At 37.4% G+C, this 17196-nt stretch overlaps 2 protein-coding genes across 2 annotated transcripts in view; both read left to right on the forward strand.

Moving 5' to 3' along the window:
• Positions 1 to 90: 90 nt before the first annotated feature.
• On the forward strand, positions 91 to 3489 carry LOC120629384 (vacuolar protein sorting-associated protein 41 homolog). The gene is made up of 2 exons (XM_039898315.1): positions 91 to 682; positions 1122 to 3489. Exons 1-2 carry the CDS (start codon positions 241 to 243, stop codon positions 3203 to 3205), a joined length of 2526 nt encoding a protein of 841 aa, XP_039754249.1. The 5' UTR covers positions 91 to 240; the 3' UTR covers positions 3206 to 3489.
• An 893-nt stretch (positions 3490 to 4382) lies between these two features.
• LOC120629502 (regulatory-associated protein of mTOR) overlaps positions 4383 to 17196 on the forward strand; it is a 31973-nt gene continuing 19159 nt past the window's right edge. Inside the window, exons 1-12 of the mRNA XM_039898446.1 lie at positions 4383 to 4660; positions 6615 to 6717; positions 6984 to 7105; positions 7667 to 7786; positions 9110 to 9256; positions 10064 to 10293; positions 11841 to 12023; positions 12600 to 12805; positions 13560 to 13801; positions 14237 to 14311; positions 14396 to 14476; positions 15258 to 15467. Of these exons, the coding sequence (XP_039754380.1) occupies positions 4487 to 4660; positions 6615 to 6717; positions 6984 to 7105; positions 7667 to 7786; positions 9110 to 9256; positions 10064 to 10293; positions 11841 to 12023; positions 12600 to 12805; positions 13560 to 13801; positions 14237 to 14311; positions 14396 to 14476; positions 15258 to 15467 (1893 nt within the window). The 5' untranslated portion in view covers positions 4383 to 4486. The remainder of the gene's footprint in view (positions 4661 to 6614; positions 6718 to 6983; positions 7106 to 7666; positions 7787 to 9109; positions 9257 to 10063; positions 10294 to 11840; positions 12024 to 12599; positions 12806 to 13559; positions 13802 to 14236; positions 14312 to 14395; positions 14477 to 15257; positions 15468 to 17196) is intronic.

Consider the following 17196-nt stretch of genomic DNA (forward strand, 5'->3'; position numbering starts at 1 on the left):
TCACTGACCTTAAGCCCTGACCCTCCCTGACCACTGTGAAATTGTCAATTTTGCTGTCATGTGAACTGTCAATGTCATAGTTCTTGTCAAAAAAAATACCAAACATTTTGTATGTGCGATTCTGATAAAAAATTCCTTTTGTATTAAATACAAACAGTGCAATAACAAAACCAGGAAAATTTACAGTTTAACTATCAAGAGTGCTCATTAAATTAGTGATTCACATGGTTAAAAATAAAAATGGCGATGGCCGTGAACGAAACGAACAGCGACAGTCTATCGCCGAACGAAGAACCTAAATTGAAATACGATCGAATGGGTAACGACGTCCAAAATATACTTTTAAAAGATGCTGTGAGCTGTATCTGCGTGCATACTAAGTTTATCTGCCTCGGAACCCAATGGGGAGTGATTCATTTACTTGATCACGAAGGAAACACGGTCCCTATATCGCAAGACAACAATCAGAAGGATTTGCAGGCACATGCGATCGCAGTGAACAAAATCTCAGTAGATCTTAATGGGGACTACATTGCTAGCTGCTCTGATGATGGGAAGGTGTTGGTGTATGGCCTGTACACAGATGACAACGCCCATAACTTGACCCTGGGACGGGTTGTGAAATCTGTGGCATTAGATCCTTTTTACTTCAAGTCTGGCTCGGGCAGAAGATTCCTTACAGGTCAAAATTTCTTCATTTTTGGTCATCCTAACTGTTAAACTTTTTTTTTAATTGCTGGTTACACTAACCTCTCTCTCTCACTGGTTGAAAATAATAACTTATAAAAACACAGGGGAAATACTTATGGCAAATATGTTATAAATAAGTATTTATAATAATATACTAACCCTTTATAACCTTTCGTCATTGCAATATTTTTTCTCCTTGTCCTTTGTTAATTAAGTAAGAAGTCATACATAGTTACCACAATACAGCCTCCTTAGTGTAGATACCGCTAGCTGGATTGTAGTAACCTTTTTGAAAATAAAGTATTTTTTTTAAATTTTAATTATCCAAAATCAAAATAGAAAATATATATTTCTTGTTCAGAAAGATAATACCATGAATAAATTTTTAAATGAAGACAGTTGTAATAATTAATTAATGGTCTTGATTTCAGGTGACAACAAATTGATGCTTTATGAGAAGACATTTCTGAACCGCCTGCGGAGTACAGTTCTTTGTGAATGTGAAGGTTATGTTCAGGCAATATCATGGCATGAGCGATTTGTAGCCTGGGCAAGTGAGGTAGGTGTGCGTGTATATGACCTTGTGGCAAGATGTTCTCTAGGACTTATCCAATGGGAAAAAAGTCCCAACCGCTCTATAGAAGACTTTCGCTGCAACCTCCTCTGGTCAGCTCATAAGACTCTCATGATTGGCTGGGTTGACACAATCCGCATATGTGTTATACGCAAGAGGAGCCATATTGAATTGCAAACACGAGATGTAACAGAATTTCTTGTAGACCCAATCTACACATTCCAGACTGATTACTTCATCAGTGGCCTAGGCCCGCTGGATGATCAATTAGTGCTACTTGGAGTGCCGAAAGAATGCAATGCTGAAACTGGTAAAGCTCAAAGACCTGTCCTTTTAGTAGCTGATTACAAAGACTGTGAATTTTGTGAGGTTTCAACTGACACTCTTAATATTAGAGGATATGAGGAGTATTCATGCAATGACTATTATTTAGACATGCTTATTGAAGAAAATAGATTTTTCATAGTTTCCCCAAAGGACATAGTTGTAGCAAGCCCTTATGACATTGATGATAGGGTAAACTGGCTGGCTGAAGAAGGAAAATTTGAAAAAGCCATGTCAGTGCTAGAAGAGGTTGGAGGAAAAACATCTAAACATTCAATGGTAACTGTAGGAGTTCAATATTTAGATCATTTAATTTCAGAACATCTTTATGAAGAAGCAGCCATTCTGTGTGCAAGGATTTGCAAAAATGATAAAGTGTTATGGGAAAATCAAATTTTAAAGTTCGTTGATGTTCAACAACTTCGCTCTATCAGTGCCTATGTACCTAAAAATCTTGAACAACGCCTGAGTCCACAGATTTACGAACTAATTTTTTGTGAATACCTAAAAGTGGACCCAGTTGGATTTCTAAAACTTGTCCAAGAGTGGAATCCAGCTTTATACAGAACAGCTGTCATTGTGGATAAAGTCTTAGGACATTTAATGACTACTAAAGTAGAGAATATTTATTTGGAAGCCCTAGCTTTACTCTATTGCTATCAAAAAAGGTTTGATAAAGCACTGACAACTTATTTGAAACTACAGCACAATGATGTGTTCAAGTTGATAACTGATCATGACATGTACTATGTGATATATGACAGAATTCTTGATTTGATTACTCTAGACTGTGATAAAGCTATTTCTATACTTGTCCAAGGCAGGGCCAAGGTACCTGTAGAAGTAGTAGAAAAGCAACTCGAAAATAATGATGAATATTTATTTAAATATTTAGATGCATACAGTAAAGTTGAGCCCAATGGACGATATCATGGGAAACTTGTCCGCCTCTATGCAAAATATGCCAGAAAGAAACTACTGCTATTTCTCAAATGTAGTGACAACTATCCTATACAAGAAGCATTGGATGTCTGCCAAAGCAATGAGTTTTATCCTGAAATGGTGTTTCTTCTTGGCCGTATTGGTAATACAAGAGAGGCATTACAAATCATAATAGAGAAGTTGCAGGATATTAACCAAGCTATATATTTCTGTCAAGAACATAACGACAGGGAACTGTGGACGGATCTCATTAAACATACCATAGACAAACCAGAATGTGTTACGTTACTCCTTAAAAGGATAGGAAATTACGTGGATCCAAGGATGCTAATACAGAACATACAATCGGGTTGTGAAATAAAAGACTTGAAAGAGTCTCTTGCCAAAATGATGTGTGATTATCATTTACAGATGTCTGTACAAGAGGCATGCAAGGTGATAACATTAAGAAACTACTTTGATTTGCATGAAAAGCTAATTGTTAATCAGCAAAGAGGAATATCAGTTACAGATGAGTTTCTATGTAGTGTGTGTCAAGGTCGCATTATAATAAGAGATTTGTCAGATGCCTCCGATTTAGTTGTGTATAATTGTCGTCATTCCTTCCATATAGAATGTTTGCCTGACGGAGTGAAGCATAATAATTGTAGTGTTTGCAGTGCTGTTAAAATGTGACCGCCGAAACGCTCAAAATTATTTGTAGATAGGACTGTGTATATTAAATTCAATGATAATTATAATTTTAGTTTTATATAAAGTGTACCTGATAAGGTTGAATTTAATGAACTAATTTAGTTTATATGTTATGTTATCACATGTTGTTATGGTGCTTATGTATTGGTGTAAATAATTATTTTTCATGATTAGTATCCAGAACACATACTTCAATTTTGCTCCAAAATTTTATTTTCTGGATAAATAACTTTTGATTTTAGCTATTATACATAAATATCCACTGATATTACGTTGTTTTCTTTTTACTTGGTAACAAAACTTTGGTGAAATACCATGATCAATGCCCATACTTACTTACTACCACTTAGTGCTTGCAAATCCCATTATGTACTGAGTATAATTTCTTATTCGATTTTCCAACTGTATAAAGTAGAAACAAAAGAACACTCTTCATGCTTAACTTAAATAGCGGCTATCACAGATATCTAAGATATTAAAATAGTAATTTATTAAACAACTAGCATATACATAACATAGCTATTTTTCATAAGTCTATAAAATTCTACAAAAGCTTCGTACTAATCTATATCTAACTTCTGTCTATTATACAAGTAATAAAGCTAAAGACTTTTATTTAAATTATATTGTTCGAACGCGATTATTGCGGATTAAAAAAAACTGATGTTGATGACATTAATTTAAAATGATTGCCCAAATTCTAATGCGAAGGCGTGTGACGTGACGCGGTGGGTCGTTAGTGGTTGTACATTGGGAGCAATTTCTTCTTCATTCCCGTATAACTAGATAAGTCAAGAAAAATAAAACGATTCGATATAACGAGACAAACCATCGTTTCATTCTTATCAAAAAATTGTGATAATGATTACTGAAATGTTATCGTTATTTGCAAATTTGTCTTTAGTTTACATCCTCTTTGTATGCCCTCATAAAATATATACTAAACAATTATTCGGTGGTGAAAACTTTATTAAACCCTAAAATTTTTACTTTAAACATTATCAATCATTAAGTAGTCTGTATGTAGAAAAGAGAATACAAAAACTGCGTTACAATCATATTATGAATATTAACATTTTGTAGTGCCAAAATGCCAAATGTCATTCACATATCGTGAAACGAAACGTAAAAAATTGTTTATTTCCCATGTGGTGAAAAATGGACGCGCATTTAAACTTGCGAGGTTTATAAAATGTTTTCCTTTAGTTATCAAATGTGTTAGACGTTCAAAACAAATAGGATTGTGTTGTGTACTGTGTGAAAATGACAGATATGGCTCCTTATCTCGCGGTTAACGATGAGGAGGACAGCGGCGAGCCCGACAGTGATTCCTCCGACTTCGAAGACGATTTGCCTCTAATTTTCAATAAACCCAGACACTTAGAGCCTATCAAAGGAGCAGAGCGTGAGGAACACTCATGGAGGGTCAAAGAGAAGGTAAGTGGAGTGTATTTATTTAATAAACATTGCAACTACAACTGCGTATCACAGCGACAGACCATTGGCATGCACTTTAAAAACAAACGCACATGTGAATACTGCCGTGCTCTTGCGTATTTGTATTTCATTAAATATTGCATTCTTAATATTTCATGTAAGATCGCTGCATGTTTAAAAGCTTTGGATCCATTTAGCCTTTTATTTACTTCCATTTGAAAGTAATATAATTATTGTTTGCTGCTGTTGTTTAGGATTTTCCTTTAATTAAACGTTTTGAAAAACATGTATTACATTTGAAAAGGGATGTATGGATGAACTTTTATTTTTCTTATTATGTAAACTATCCTTTCTTTAGTATTTCAAATATATATAAAATACAAGTGTGTTGTTATATATAAAAAACAAATTAAAGTCAGGGTATCATTATTGATACATATTTAATTATTTTGTAGCATTTTTATAATATATTTTGCACTAGGCAATGGAAAGAATGTTTACATAAGAAGACGGGAAGGAATTCAGTGAATTCTCTTTATCAATGAAATATATTTTTATTATTATATAAGTTTAGTACTTATCAGTTGTTTTTTTTTTGAAGGAACTTTGTCACTATCTCACTCAAAGTGTTTTTTATGAACAGTAATAGCATTTTAGATTAATTATTTGAATCTTCATGTTTATGTATGTCCATAAAAATATAACAAAATTTAAAAAGAAAATGGACTGTAAGAATATTAATATTAGAAGCAAAAATAAACTTGTTGTGTAGTTTCCTTTTCTACACAAAATTGCAATAAGTTCAAAGTTTATATAAAACGTAAGCTTACAGAAAAATCTTATTATAATATGAAGGATTAAGGATATTATTGTAATATTAAGGATTACTTAAACCATAAAAAAGCTTGGTTGTGAATTGCTCTAGCTTCATAGCTTAATATGAGTTTACTGGTGATAACAAAAAAAAAATACCCGGCTACATTTGTAGTATTGAATTGTACAAACGTAGCCAGGGCAACAGGGCATGTTTGGAACCCTCGTAGCTTCAGGTTTAAGTACGAACAAAGTAAACACCATCCCCCTTACAATTATGTAAACATATATGTATGAATGCTTCATAAGTGCCTGTGATAGGCCTACATGAATAAAAAAATTTTTGAATTTTGTAATCATTTTTATCTTTCTGTATTATTATAAACTATTAAAAAAAAACCTTTCCATACCACTAAACTGAATTGGAATATCTGGATTATCCCTTTAAATACCTCCCCACCCCTGCAATATTAAAATTATCTTTAGTTTATGATTTTCATTGTTGAGTCATTGTTGTATTTTCAAAAATGCTTGACAGCAGTATATTTTACTGTTAAACTTTTATAGAACTTCACAAAATTTTTGATTAATTTTTTGCCATAAACATTGGTTTTTTATTTTATTAATACAATTCTTTGGAAAAAAATATTTTCTACTTTTTAAAATACCTTTCTTATTTTTACTAATTGCATGAATGCAAAAGTGTGTTTGTTGGCTTTTCCTTCACACCCTGCTAAGCAATTTGAATTATGGCATAGAGTTAATTAAATAGCAGAAGCTTCCAAAGGCTATTTTTATCTCAGGGAAAAAGAAATTGTTCCCACTGCATTTGTCAAATACCAAAATTAATGTAAAAGAAGTATGGGGGCAACAGCTTATGAATTGTTATACTTTTTTATGATTTTTAAAAAATAAAATAGCTTAGTTTCCATATTATATTGATAAGTTTTAGAGATATAATAATTTTTGCTGATTAGTTTTGTTTGAAATTCTGCAACAATAAAGTTTTGGAAACAGCTTAACCTGTCATGAGATTTGGACAATTTGCATAATCTGTCACTAAGTGACAATTACAGAAGTAAGATTTTCATGTGGGATGTGTTTCTAAAAATGTACTAAATACAAACTTATTTGCTTTAAGTACAAGACACACTGCGTGGCATTGGTGCTGTGCCTCAATGTAGGTGTCGACCCGCCTGATGTTATCAAAACACAACCCTGTGCCCGTCTGGAGTGCTGGATTGGTAAGTATCATAAAGTATGTATGTATGCAGTCTAAAATATAATAAAGCCATTTCCTTATTTGTGCATTCTGATAAGTTTAAACAAAAAAAGAGCACCCAGTGCCAGGAATAGTGCTGTGAGGTGAGGGCAGATCAGAGAGTTCCTAATTTGATTCTGCTCATTGAACCTAAATTGGACCCGAACTCAAAAGCCAATTGTAAAATGTATATAATAATTATGTTGTGGTCTAATAAATGTGATGCTAATAACTGTCTGATGCCAATAGATCCCAACTCACTGTCGCCCAGCAAAGCACTGGAAAGCATCGGCAATGCACTACAGACGCAGTACGAGCGCTGGCAGCCGCGTGCTCGCTACAAGCAGTCCTTGGACCCCACTATGGACGATGTGAGTACACCCCAAAGTTTGTGCCGTCTTGTGCATTTAACCAAATTCAAATCAATATTAAATATCAAAATTGATTGCCTAACAGAGTCACTTATGAACTGTTTATACATATATGTTACCATTATTGTGAGCTATTGCACAGAATCTGTAGGAAGTGTTCTTGCACTCATTCATATGACGTGACAGTGCCCAGGCAAGGAGTTGCCATTTCATTATTCAATGCAAAATATAAAGTAATCGAACAATTGGTAGTTACATGTTCTGTAACTATACTACTTTGCTGGGAATTATACTGTAGTTTTGGAAGGAAAACTTGTGTATTGAGCAATGAGGCATTACTGGCTCTGTTACATCTATTTTATGAGGAGGACCGTTCCCTGCGGGAAATGCAACTCCAGCCATCGAAGTTCCAGAAACCTAACTGGCTAAATAATCAGGCTCTATTCATGTCACTCTTTTATCTGTCTGTTTTAAAATGAATTTATCTTGTTTATCTCAAACATTGAATGTCTTGCTTTCTTTTACACAACTATTTAATCATTTAATTGTTTTGTATTTCAGATTAAAAAGCTTTGCTGCTCGCTTCGCAGAAATGCGAAAGAAGAACGCGTCTTATTCCACTACAATGGACACGGTGTTCCCAAGCCTACCTCTCAGGGAGAGATATGGGTTTTCAATAGGGTAATTATGTTTAAAACAGCTTGGATAAAGTACCAATGGCGGTTGGGGTACCAAAATGCTACAAATGGCTGTCCCACATCGAAAAATGCGAAGTTATTAAGCAGAACAACATAACCAAGAGTCACAGGGGTCTAGTACAAAGCATCCAGATGGTAGGGATCAAATGTGTGTGGATTGTGTGACATACAGTTGAATATCTGGAATGCTAGTATAAAAGCATGTAATAAGCATACTCTTTCGACACTGCCCCTTATATGGTTGATAGATAAAAGATGTGAAATTCTTTTGGATGCCCTCAGGACTGTTATATGCAAATTAGAAAGATCACGGAGAGAAGAGACTGCAAAATAGACACATATGTACATGGTCTTTAATAACATAACCAGCAATTGTCCGGCTTCGTACGCGGTTTTTTGGTTTTTCGGGATTGCGGGAAACGTACATTTTCCCGTGATAAAAAGAAGCCTATGCGTTTATCCAGGGCATAATCTATCTTCTTCAGTCAAATTGGTTCGGTAGTTTTTGCGTAAAAGAGTAAGAAACACTTATCCATCCATCAATAGTTACAAATTTATAATATTAGTTGGATATATTAGTCAGGACTAACATAATATAAACAGTGCGGTGACGGCAGATCCGAACACAGTTGCCACCACCTCCCTCTTCCCGCGGGTGTCGCCGCTACTAAGGGAATGTAACAGAGAGCGGGCAACATGGTCCTCTGTACTACTACCACCACCTGCATTGATTACCAAGTTCTTTTTTTATTGTAATAATTGACGGATAAACGATTGATTAGCGGAGGTATTATTTGAAGCCCAGTGGGCAGGAGCTGGACTTCACTTTCGGGGCCGAATTCTAATCCCAACACGCACCTATAACTTTTCCAAGTTGTGTACGTTTTAAGTAAAGGAAAACATCGTGAGGAAACCTGCATGCCTGAGAGTTCTACAGAATGTTCTCAAAGTTGTGTGGAGTCCACCAATCCGCACTGGGCCAGCGTGGTGGACTACGGCCTCAACCCCTTCTCATTCTGGGACGGGAGACCCGTGCCTTTTAGTGGGCCGGTAATTGGTTGATATGATGATAATGAATTGACGGACCAACCAGATGGCCCACTTGATGTTAAGTGGTAAACACCTCACGCAAGGACGCCTGTAACATGCCGCCCTGTGTCCATTAATTTGAGGCGTAGGTGTTAAACCTCATGTGGCTGTAAATTCACCGACAACAAAGAAATAAGCATAGTACTTCCCCAGATGAGCTGTCACAAAATGCTATGCTATGGCATTGTAAAGAAGTCGTTGCAACGGTGTGTTCCAGTCGTACACGCAGTACATCCCGCTGTCGATGTACGACCTGCAGACGTGGATGGGCGCGCCGTCGCTGTACGTGTACGACTGCTCCAACGCGGGCGCCATCGTGGACAACTTCAAACAGTTCGCCGTGCAGCACGAGAGAGATTTCGAGGTGAGAGGGGCCGAGCTTCCACCGACGAGAACATTTCCTGTATATTATGACATTATTGCAGTCTCATCTAGACATTTTACATAAGACATGTTTGAATTCTCTAAATCCTCAGTAAATTCTCAAATTCTATTTAAAAATGTAATCTTGATAAGGGCGATATACTAGACTCCATAAAACTAATAAAGTAATTTGTGTTTTTAAAGGAAGATGTATACAAAATTAAAATAGACTGCCAATATATCTTGGAGATGTCTACTAGAATTTTTTCAAATTTTTCATGAAAGGCAAGGTTATTGAAAAGTCCTATTATAGTACAGAGGATTATGTTAACGATATAAAAGCTTGGGTGTGCATTATTGGTGCCAGGCTGCTTTTAAATAGTTATAAATAATAATGTGAGATGGTGATAACAAAAATAACACCTGGCTAAGTTTGTGGGGCTTCTTCTTAGACCAGGGTGCGTTTGGAACGTCTCGCAGCTTTAGATTTAAGGCTACCAATGTATTCACCGTTATCATCGCACTACAATGTACATCTTTTTTATTTTTGTATATAATGTACTTCAAAAGTGCCATCTTTTTGGATCTTTAAAGTATATGTGACTGTGGCGAAGTACAACGTGCTGATTTAGCACACCTAAAAGCCAAAAAAAGCACAATTAGTAAAAAAAAGGAAATTGCCATCTATGTGCCTTTTTGGTTTTTGTCTAGTCTCTATTAAAAGTTACCATATTTCCAGTGTTCTTAATATGAGCGGCTGTATAAAGTAATAGCAATAGAAACAAGAGTGAATGTTCTCCGTCGACAGATGCAGGCGAGCTCCAAGGCCTGCGACGCCGGCGCGCCCGCCGTGTCGTACAAGAACTGCATCCAGCTGGCGGCGTGCGCGGCCGGCCAGAGCTTGCCGATGTCCCCGGAGCTGCCGGCGGACCTGTTCACGGCGTGCCTCACCACGCCCGTCAAGATGGCCATCAAGTGGTTCGTGCTGCGGACGCGGCTGCGCGTGGCCCGCGCCGACCTGGTGGACCTCATTGACAAGTACGTAGGCCTGTCACGGGCACTTGTGAAGTCTTCATACGTATATGTTATACAATAGCTAAAGCTACGAAGGGTTCAAACGCGACCTGGTCTACAAAGAGCACGCAACAAACTTAGCTGGGTACATTTTTTTGTTATCACAATCTTACGGTTAATTAATTACAAGCTATGAAATTAGAGAATTTAAGTTTAGTAATTTATCGTTTAAGTAATCCTGAACATATAATTGGATCTGTAAAGTAACGTTTTACATAAACTTTGTTGTGTGTTTAGGCATACATTGGGGCAAATAAAAGACTAACTTATGACATTAGTTGCTTTAATAGTGTTGACTGATGCAATGACATTTGTAAACTGTCTGCTCCAAGTGAACCTTACAAACGGTAAGTCGACGTCTGACGGAAATATACTGCAATGTTCACTAAAATAAGAATTGGTATTTCCAATGTCTTGAGCCGCAGCATCTTAATGCCCTAGGCCGGAGCATCCCGATGCCTTGGGCCGAAACATTTGTACTTATTGAGAGACATCTCAAATATTTCATTTGGTAATTTGTTATAAAATAATATACAATTGCCCTTGAATGAATTAGAAATTCTATATAGTTAACTGCACAACGAATTTAATTTTGCTTCTAATATATTGTTTCAGTCCATACAGGACATAAATTAATTTTTGAAATACCTACCGACTATGATAGCATACCTGCCCTTTCAACTAGATGCTGTTCTTCTGTAGACCTAGACCTAACTGTCACTAGGTTGATGCTCCCAAGCACTATGAGTACGCGCACGCTCTGCGAGTCATACCTTTCTGTTTTCACAACGGCACACTAGTCGTTTTAGGTTTTATATTTCTTTAATATTTTATTTATTTGAAAAACAAACAGCTAATCATTTTTAATGGTAACAGCTTTACAATAAGCTATAAACGTTTTCACTAATTTGTAGGTACATATTTAGTAATTTCCAGATTTTGAATGCAGAGCTTTCGTAATTGTAAAAAAAAATATCAATATATTGGTATTTATTGTTATATCTATCGTTGGTACTTATTAAGAAATCTAGATGTAAGAGTCACAAACTGTTTCAAATGTTTCGTTAAAATTCTAGTGATCTGAGTCTCGTTCGCGGCGACAAGGGTACGCCTACACGATACTTCTAGTGTCTTATTACATTTTTTATGTCTATATTCTATGAGACTTGCCAATTGTGCAATGTACGATTTGAATTTTGCAGTGCAATATAGCAATGTTGAATCAGCACTGAAAACTTAATCTTTAATTTTGACCATGTGCGCCACGAGATTATCTCTACTCGTCACTCGTACTTTTTCTATAAAGATAAATATAAAATAAATAAATATATATAGTACGATATAATACACACATCGCCATCTAGCCCCAAAGTAAATGTAGCTTGTGTTTTGGGTACTAAGATGGAGGAATATTTTTATGAATATAATACACATAAATTCTTATAAAATGCAGATAACGTCACTCGTGGCGTGCATGCTAGCCTATTTAAATTGGTTACCTTTTCCTGTAGAATTCCAGGGCAAGTGACTGACCGCCGCACGATGCTGGGCGAGCTGAACTGGATCTTCACGGCCATCACGGACACCATCGCCTGGAGCTCGTTGCCGCCCGAGCTGTTCCAGCAGCTGTTCCGCGCGGACCTGCTGACGGCCAGCCTGTGCCGCAACTTCCTGCTGGCCGACCGCATCATGAGGTGAGCACTGACTGGATCTACATGGCTATTAACGAGGTGAAACATAAAACTTTCATCATAAATTTATATTTTGGATCTTATTACGTGGTATGTAACTTCAGTTTTCTGAAAGAATTTATCTTACTACCTACTTTGACTTTATTTAATTTATTTATGTACCCTAATTTTAAATAAATTCATATTTTTTGTGTAGTTCATAAGTATAATGAGAATAATAATGTCATTGTTAAGTTAAGTTAAGTGGATTTGTTCGTACTAATTAATTGAAAAAAAAAAGAAAGAGTAAATGTTTTCAATGTTGTAGAATATCAGGGTTCCGGCATTTTCTCTTCTACAAAAGCTATCATCATCATATCAAAACATTACCGGGCCACTATAGTGCACAGGTTTCCCCCACCATGAGCAAGTTTCAGGCTACCCCCACGCTAGCCCAGTGCGAATTAGTGGACTCCACACGCCTTTGAGAACATTATGGAGAACTCTCGGGCATCACGATGTTTTCCTTAGCGCTGGGATTCGAACTCTGCCTCCCCAAAAATAAAGCCAATTTCCTAACCATCTGATGATCCCTTGCAGATCCTACAACTGCACGCCGGTGTCCTCGCCCGCGCTGCCGTCCCTGGCGCGGCACCCTCTGTGGGCGGCCTGGGAACACACGCTGGACCTGGCCCTGGCTCAGCTGCCCGCGCTGCTGGACCGGCCGCACCACCACAACTACCACCATTCACCCTTTTTCCGCGACCAGTTGACCGCCTTCCAACTTTGGCTTGATCTTGGCAACTGTAAGTTAACCTTTTGAAATTCAGCAATGAAGATTGAAAATTCATTTTTTTATCCACATTTTTGAAAATTTTTTAATACGTTTGATACCGCTAAGATGTAGAACGCCCTCCTGACTCCTGTTTTCCTGCCACGTATAATTTAGTACCTTTACGGCAAGAGTGGATAAAGTGACTCTAGGCAAGCGTGCTACAGCCTAGACCTCATCATTGCTTTCATGGCATGATTGTCGTCAAGCGCTGGCTCATCATTAATAAATAAAATAAAAAAATATTGGCCCGTGCCTTGTAGTAGTAGTAGTTGCCGCGAAAAGTTTCGACCAACATCTTAAGAATCTTGGATGGCAGTAGTCCTTAGAAACGGCGTGTATTGTGAGGTTCCTCATCCGGTTCTCAAAACTCCGTAAACAGAGGAGTGGATAATTTTTCATAAATTTTAATTGAGTTTTTTTGTATAAAATTTAACATTGTTAAGAGTTTAAAAAAAAAAATGTTATTTAAAAAATTTTAATAACATTTTTTTTTGATAATAATAATAATCTATAACAATAAAAAATAATAAATAATTTTGATAGAAAAAATAATAAATAACAATAAACAATTAATGTAATTGGGGTCATTGTGTCAACGGGTCACCTCCGCAGGTCTGTGTTACAGCTCCATGGAAGTAGGTACCTGCAAAGGATACTGAAACACTTATTTCAGTAGGGACCCATGGTGACTATGGACTCTACGGACTTCTATTTGTGTCCCCCAGGGTCGGTGCAGCGGCCTCCGCCGGAGCAGCTGCCCATGGTGTTGCAAGTGCTGCTGTCCACCCTGCACCGCGTGCGAGCGCTGCAGATCCTGTGCCGCTTCCTGTCGCTGGGCGCGTGGGCCGTGCGCGCGGTGCTGGCCGTGGGCATCTTCCCCTACATGCTCAAGCTGCTGCAGGCCTCGGCGCACGACCTGCGCGCGTCGATGGTCTATATTTGGGCCAAGATCGTAGCAGTTGACCCGGTGAGCTACCATTGACCGAGACCATTCTCCTAGACTCTGGCTCTAGTTGGAGATAAAGAACCCACAACACAAGCACTAGAAGTAGTTATTGACTTTAGTTAAGCAATCATTCAGGAGGTAAGTCCATTGTTGAACCACGTCCCTTGCTGGGCAGTTCAAAGCGCAATTCGGTAACAGTTCGTACCAGAAACATTTCTTGCTTGTAAAACTAAAGTACCACAGAGACCTCTTGATCGATTTCCTTTAAGCATGATTCTAGTCAATATTGCTTCACCCAAATTTTTCTAATCCCACTTCTGATGTCGAATAAACTACATACCGATATGTGAACAATTCAGTGTGCTTCTTTTACTACCATTTTGAAATATTTGCTAAGATGTCAGGGATGCTGAGAGAAAAGCTTAAAGCAAGTACTAACTAACTATTTATTTACAGAGTTGTCAAGTTGATCTTGTAAATGCAAAAGGCCACAAATATTTCCTGTCCATACTTCAAGACTCAACAGTTGATGTACGTATATCTTAAAATAAGCTATTATTTTCTTTTGTTTGTCTTACCAAGTAGAAAATGTATTTAGTTATATTTTTCCATCAGACCGAGCATCGCACACTGGCAGCATTCGTTCTGGCTGGAATTGTGGACAACTACCCCGCGGGACAGGAGGCAGCTCTACAGGTATTTTAAGATTTTGTTTTACAATGTTTCTTATAAACCGTGTGGGCTGGTTCCGTGGGATAAAAAGTTCTTTCAACCAACTCTATGCCAAAGATCAAGTTGGCTGGTTGCTTATTCAGGTCGTAAAGGAAGGACAAATAATCCACACCCACCTTCGCATTTATAGTAAGAATATAAAAGGTGCTGGATCTTAACCTCTCAGCATTGGTAGACCGTGGTGGATAGGTGACAAGTCGCAGAGAAGCGCCGGACCCAATCGGCACGAGACCGTGGTGTTTGGAACTCCTTTATTATCCTCCTTTGGAGTCTTATCTACTATATTATAAATTAAAATTGGCCAAACTTATAAATAATAAAAAAAACTTGTGAGCCGTCGCGGGACGCCTGGCAGATGTGAAACATCAAAATTGTTACTGCAGATATTGCATAATGCATTACAAATTTGTTCGACAAATAATAATAAAATACTACCAAATGGATAATCAATCACTCCTTTTTGTAAGTCGGTTAATAATGACTGTTTTATTACAAAACACATACGAAATACAGAAATTCGGCGTTGCTACGCCAAAAATTAGGTTTACCTTCCGCCTATAGATGTTTCACATCAATAATTAGAAGCTAGCACTTGGTGTGTGAGTGTGTACCAACCCAGTGCTCCATAAAGGGATTTTCCCATTTGTTGGTGATATTTTCAATCATAATATTTTCAAATTATGAATACGATGAATACGATGAAGGCTATCAAAGCCTTAAACTCATGCGCGTGCGTCGTGTGCAGGGCTCCATGATATCGGCGTGCCTGGAGAAGCTGCGCGAGTGGGCGGAGGCGGGGGGCGTGTGCGAGGACGGCGGCGAGGCGGCGCTGCTGAAGTGGGCGTGCATCGCGCTGGGCCGCCTGTGGCGCGGCTGGGACGCGGCGCGCTGGGTGGGCGTGCGGGACCGCGCGCACGACAAGCTGGCCGCGCTGCTACTCCACCGCCGCCCCGAGGTACGCGGCGTATGCTTCACCGAGGCACTGCATGCTGTTCGCTTATGAACTCAACATTTTCAAAGCGAATTTTAATAAAAAATAAAAACAACAATAGCCGATATCTATATATATATAATGAAAATGGTCTTCGTTTGAGGCTCAATCACGCCTAAACCACTGATCGTATCGACATGAAACTACCACCATTCGATGCGAAATTTTTTCTAGATGGTTTATGGTTATCTATTTTTTGAATTCCAACATTCCTTCATTTTTTTATTGCTGTTTTACTTTTATGAACATTTATCCCGCTAATAAAAACAAAAGATAAGCATTTTCTCTTGATTCTTTTGTTTTCATGGATTTCAACAGAGTGTATTAAACGGATTATGGTTTTTTACATTCAGCTAAGAATCTACTCACGGTAGTGGAGAACGGCTGGACCAATTGGGCTTTTTTTATCTTCAGAATTGTCAGGAGAAAGTTTTGTATGTAAGAAAATTTAAAAAAAGCCAGATAAAAAGTTAAAAATTTCGATGATAATCGAAGAATTCCCATCTATATAGTCACTCACCACGAAATCTCGGGAACCATAAGACTTAGAAACGTGAAACTTGGTAGGAATATTACTTTTGCTATGTAGAGGTCAGCTATGAATAGATTTTAAGAAATTCATTCCCCAAAGGGGATTGCGGGGGCGTTAACAATAAACAATTCCCATTTTTAAACTATAGCTTCTATAGACTTCAAATTTGGTAGGAATCTTCTGTAAGAGGTGTAGAAATAGGCTATGAACGAATTTTACGATAGCTCACCCCACAGGGGGTTGCGGGGGTGGGTATTAACAATTAATATTTTTAATTTTCCAGCTAAAGCTCCTACAAGCTCCAAATTTTGTAGGAATTTTCTATAAGTGATGTAAAAATGATTTATGAACAAATTTTACGATATCCCACCCCAAAGAAGATTGCGGGGGCGTTAACAATGAAAATTTTCAATTTCCAAGCGATAGCTCCTATAGACTCCAAATTTAGTGAGAGTGTTCTATATGTAATATAAAAATGATCTTCGAGCGGATTTTACAATGAATCACCTCCAATAAGGTTCGCGGGGGTGGGTGTTAACAATAAAATATTTCAATTTCGAAATATAGCTTCTAAAAATTATCATCATCATTAAATATGGTAGGAATCTTTTATTATTCACATAAAGAACATCTCAAAATGGATTTCAATAAAGTCTACTTCCGACAGGAATTGAGGGGGTGGGTGTTAAAATCTAAAATTTTTATTTCTAACCTGTAACTTCTACAGACTCCAAATTTGGTGGGGATCTTCGTGTATGTAGGGATATTCGTGTATTTCCTTACAACAATCGTCTTTTTGGCAGCGGAGAAAAAGTCATTGAGAGGTTTCAAAAACTTAACTTTACATGTAGCTATCCAATCAACGGACTAAGAATTTTACATTTTACTTTTGCAGACTACATAACCGACAAATTCTTTTATTGCGTGATCGCGGAAATGTAACAGATTAAAATGAATGCATTTTCCAAGCACATGAGATGTGGAAAAGAAATTTTAGTTACTTATTCCAATAGAATTCATAAAAAACATGCACAATTAATTTTCTATAAAAAATTTATGTCACGGAGAAAATTTTAGTTAACAGAAAATTCGGCGCACTTGAACCTAGACAGATTTCAACTTCACATATGAGACTTGCAATGACCATAACTTAAACTTTCA

Source organism: Pararge aegeria, chromosome 14 (genome assembly GCF_905163445.1).
Source record: "Pararge aegeria chromosome 14, ilParAegt1.1, whole genome shotgun sequence".
Classification (NCBI taxonomy): domain Eukaryota; kingdom Metazoa; phylum Arthropoda; class Insecta; order Lepidoptera; family Nymphalidae; genus Pararge; species Pararge aegeria.

Coding starts and splice junctions, on each gene's coding strand:
- LOC120629384 (XM_039898315.1), top strand. CDS start 241: ATGGCGATGGCCGTGAACGAAACGAACAGCGACAGTCTATCGCCGAAC. Junction 683..1,121: donor GGGCAGAAGATTCCTTACAG/GTCAAAATTTCT, acceptor TCTTGATTTCAG/GTGACAACAAATTGATGCTT.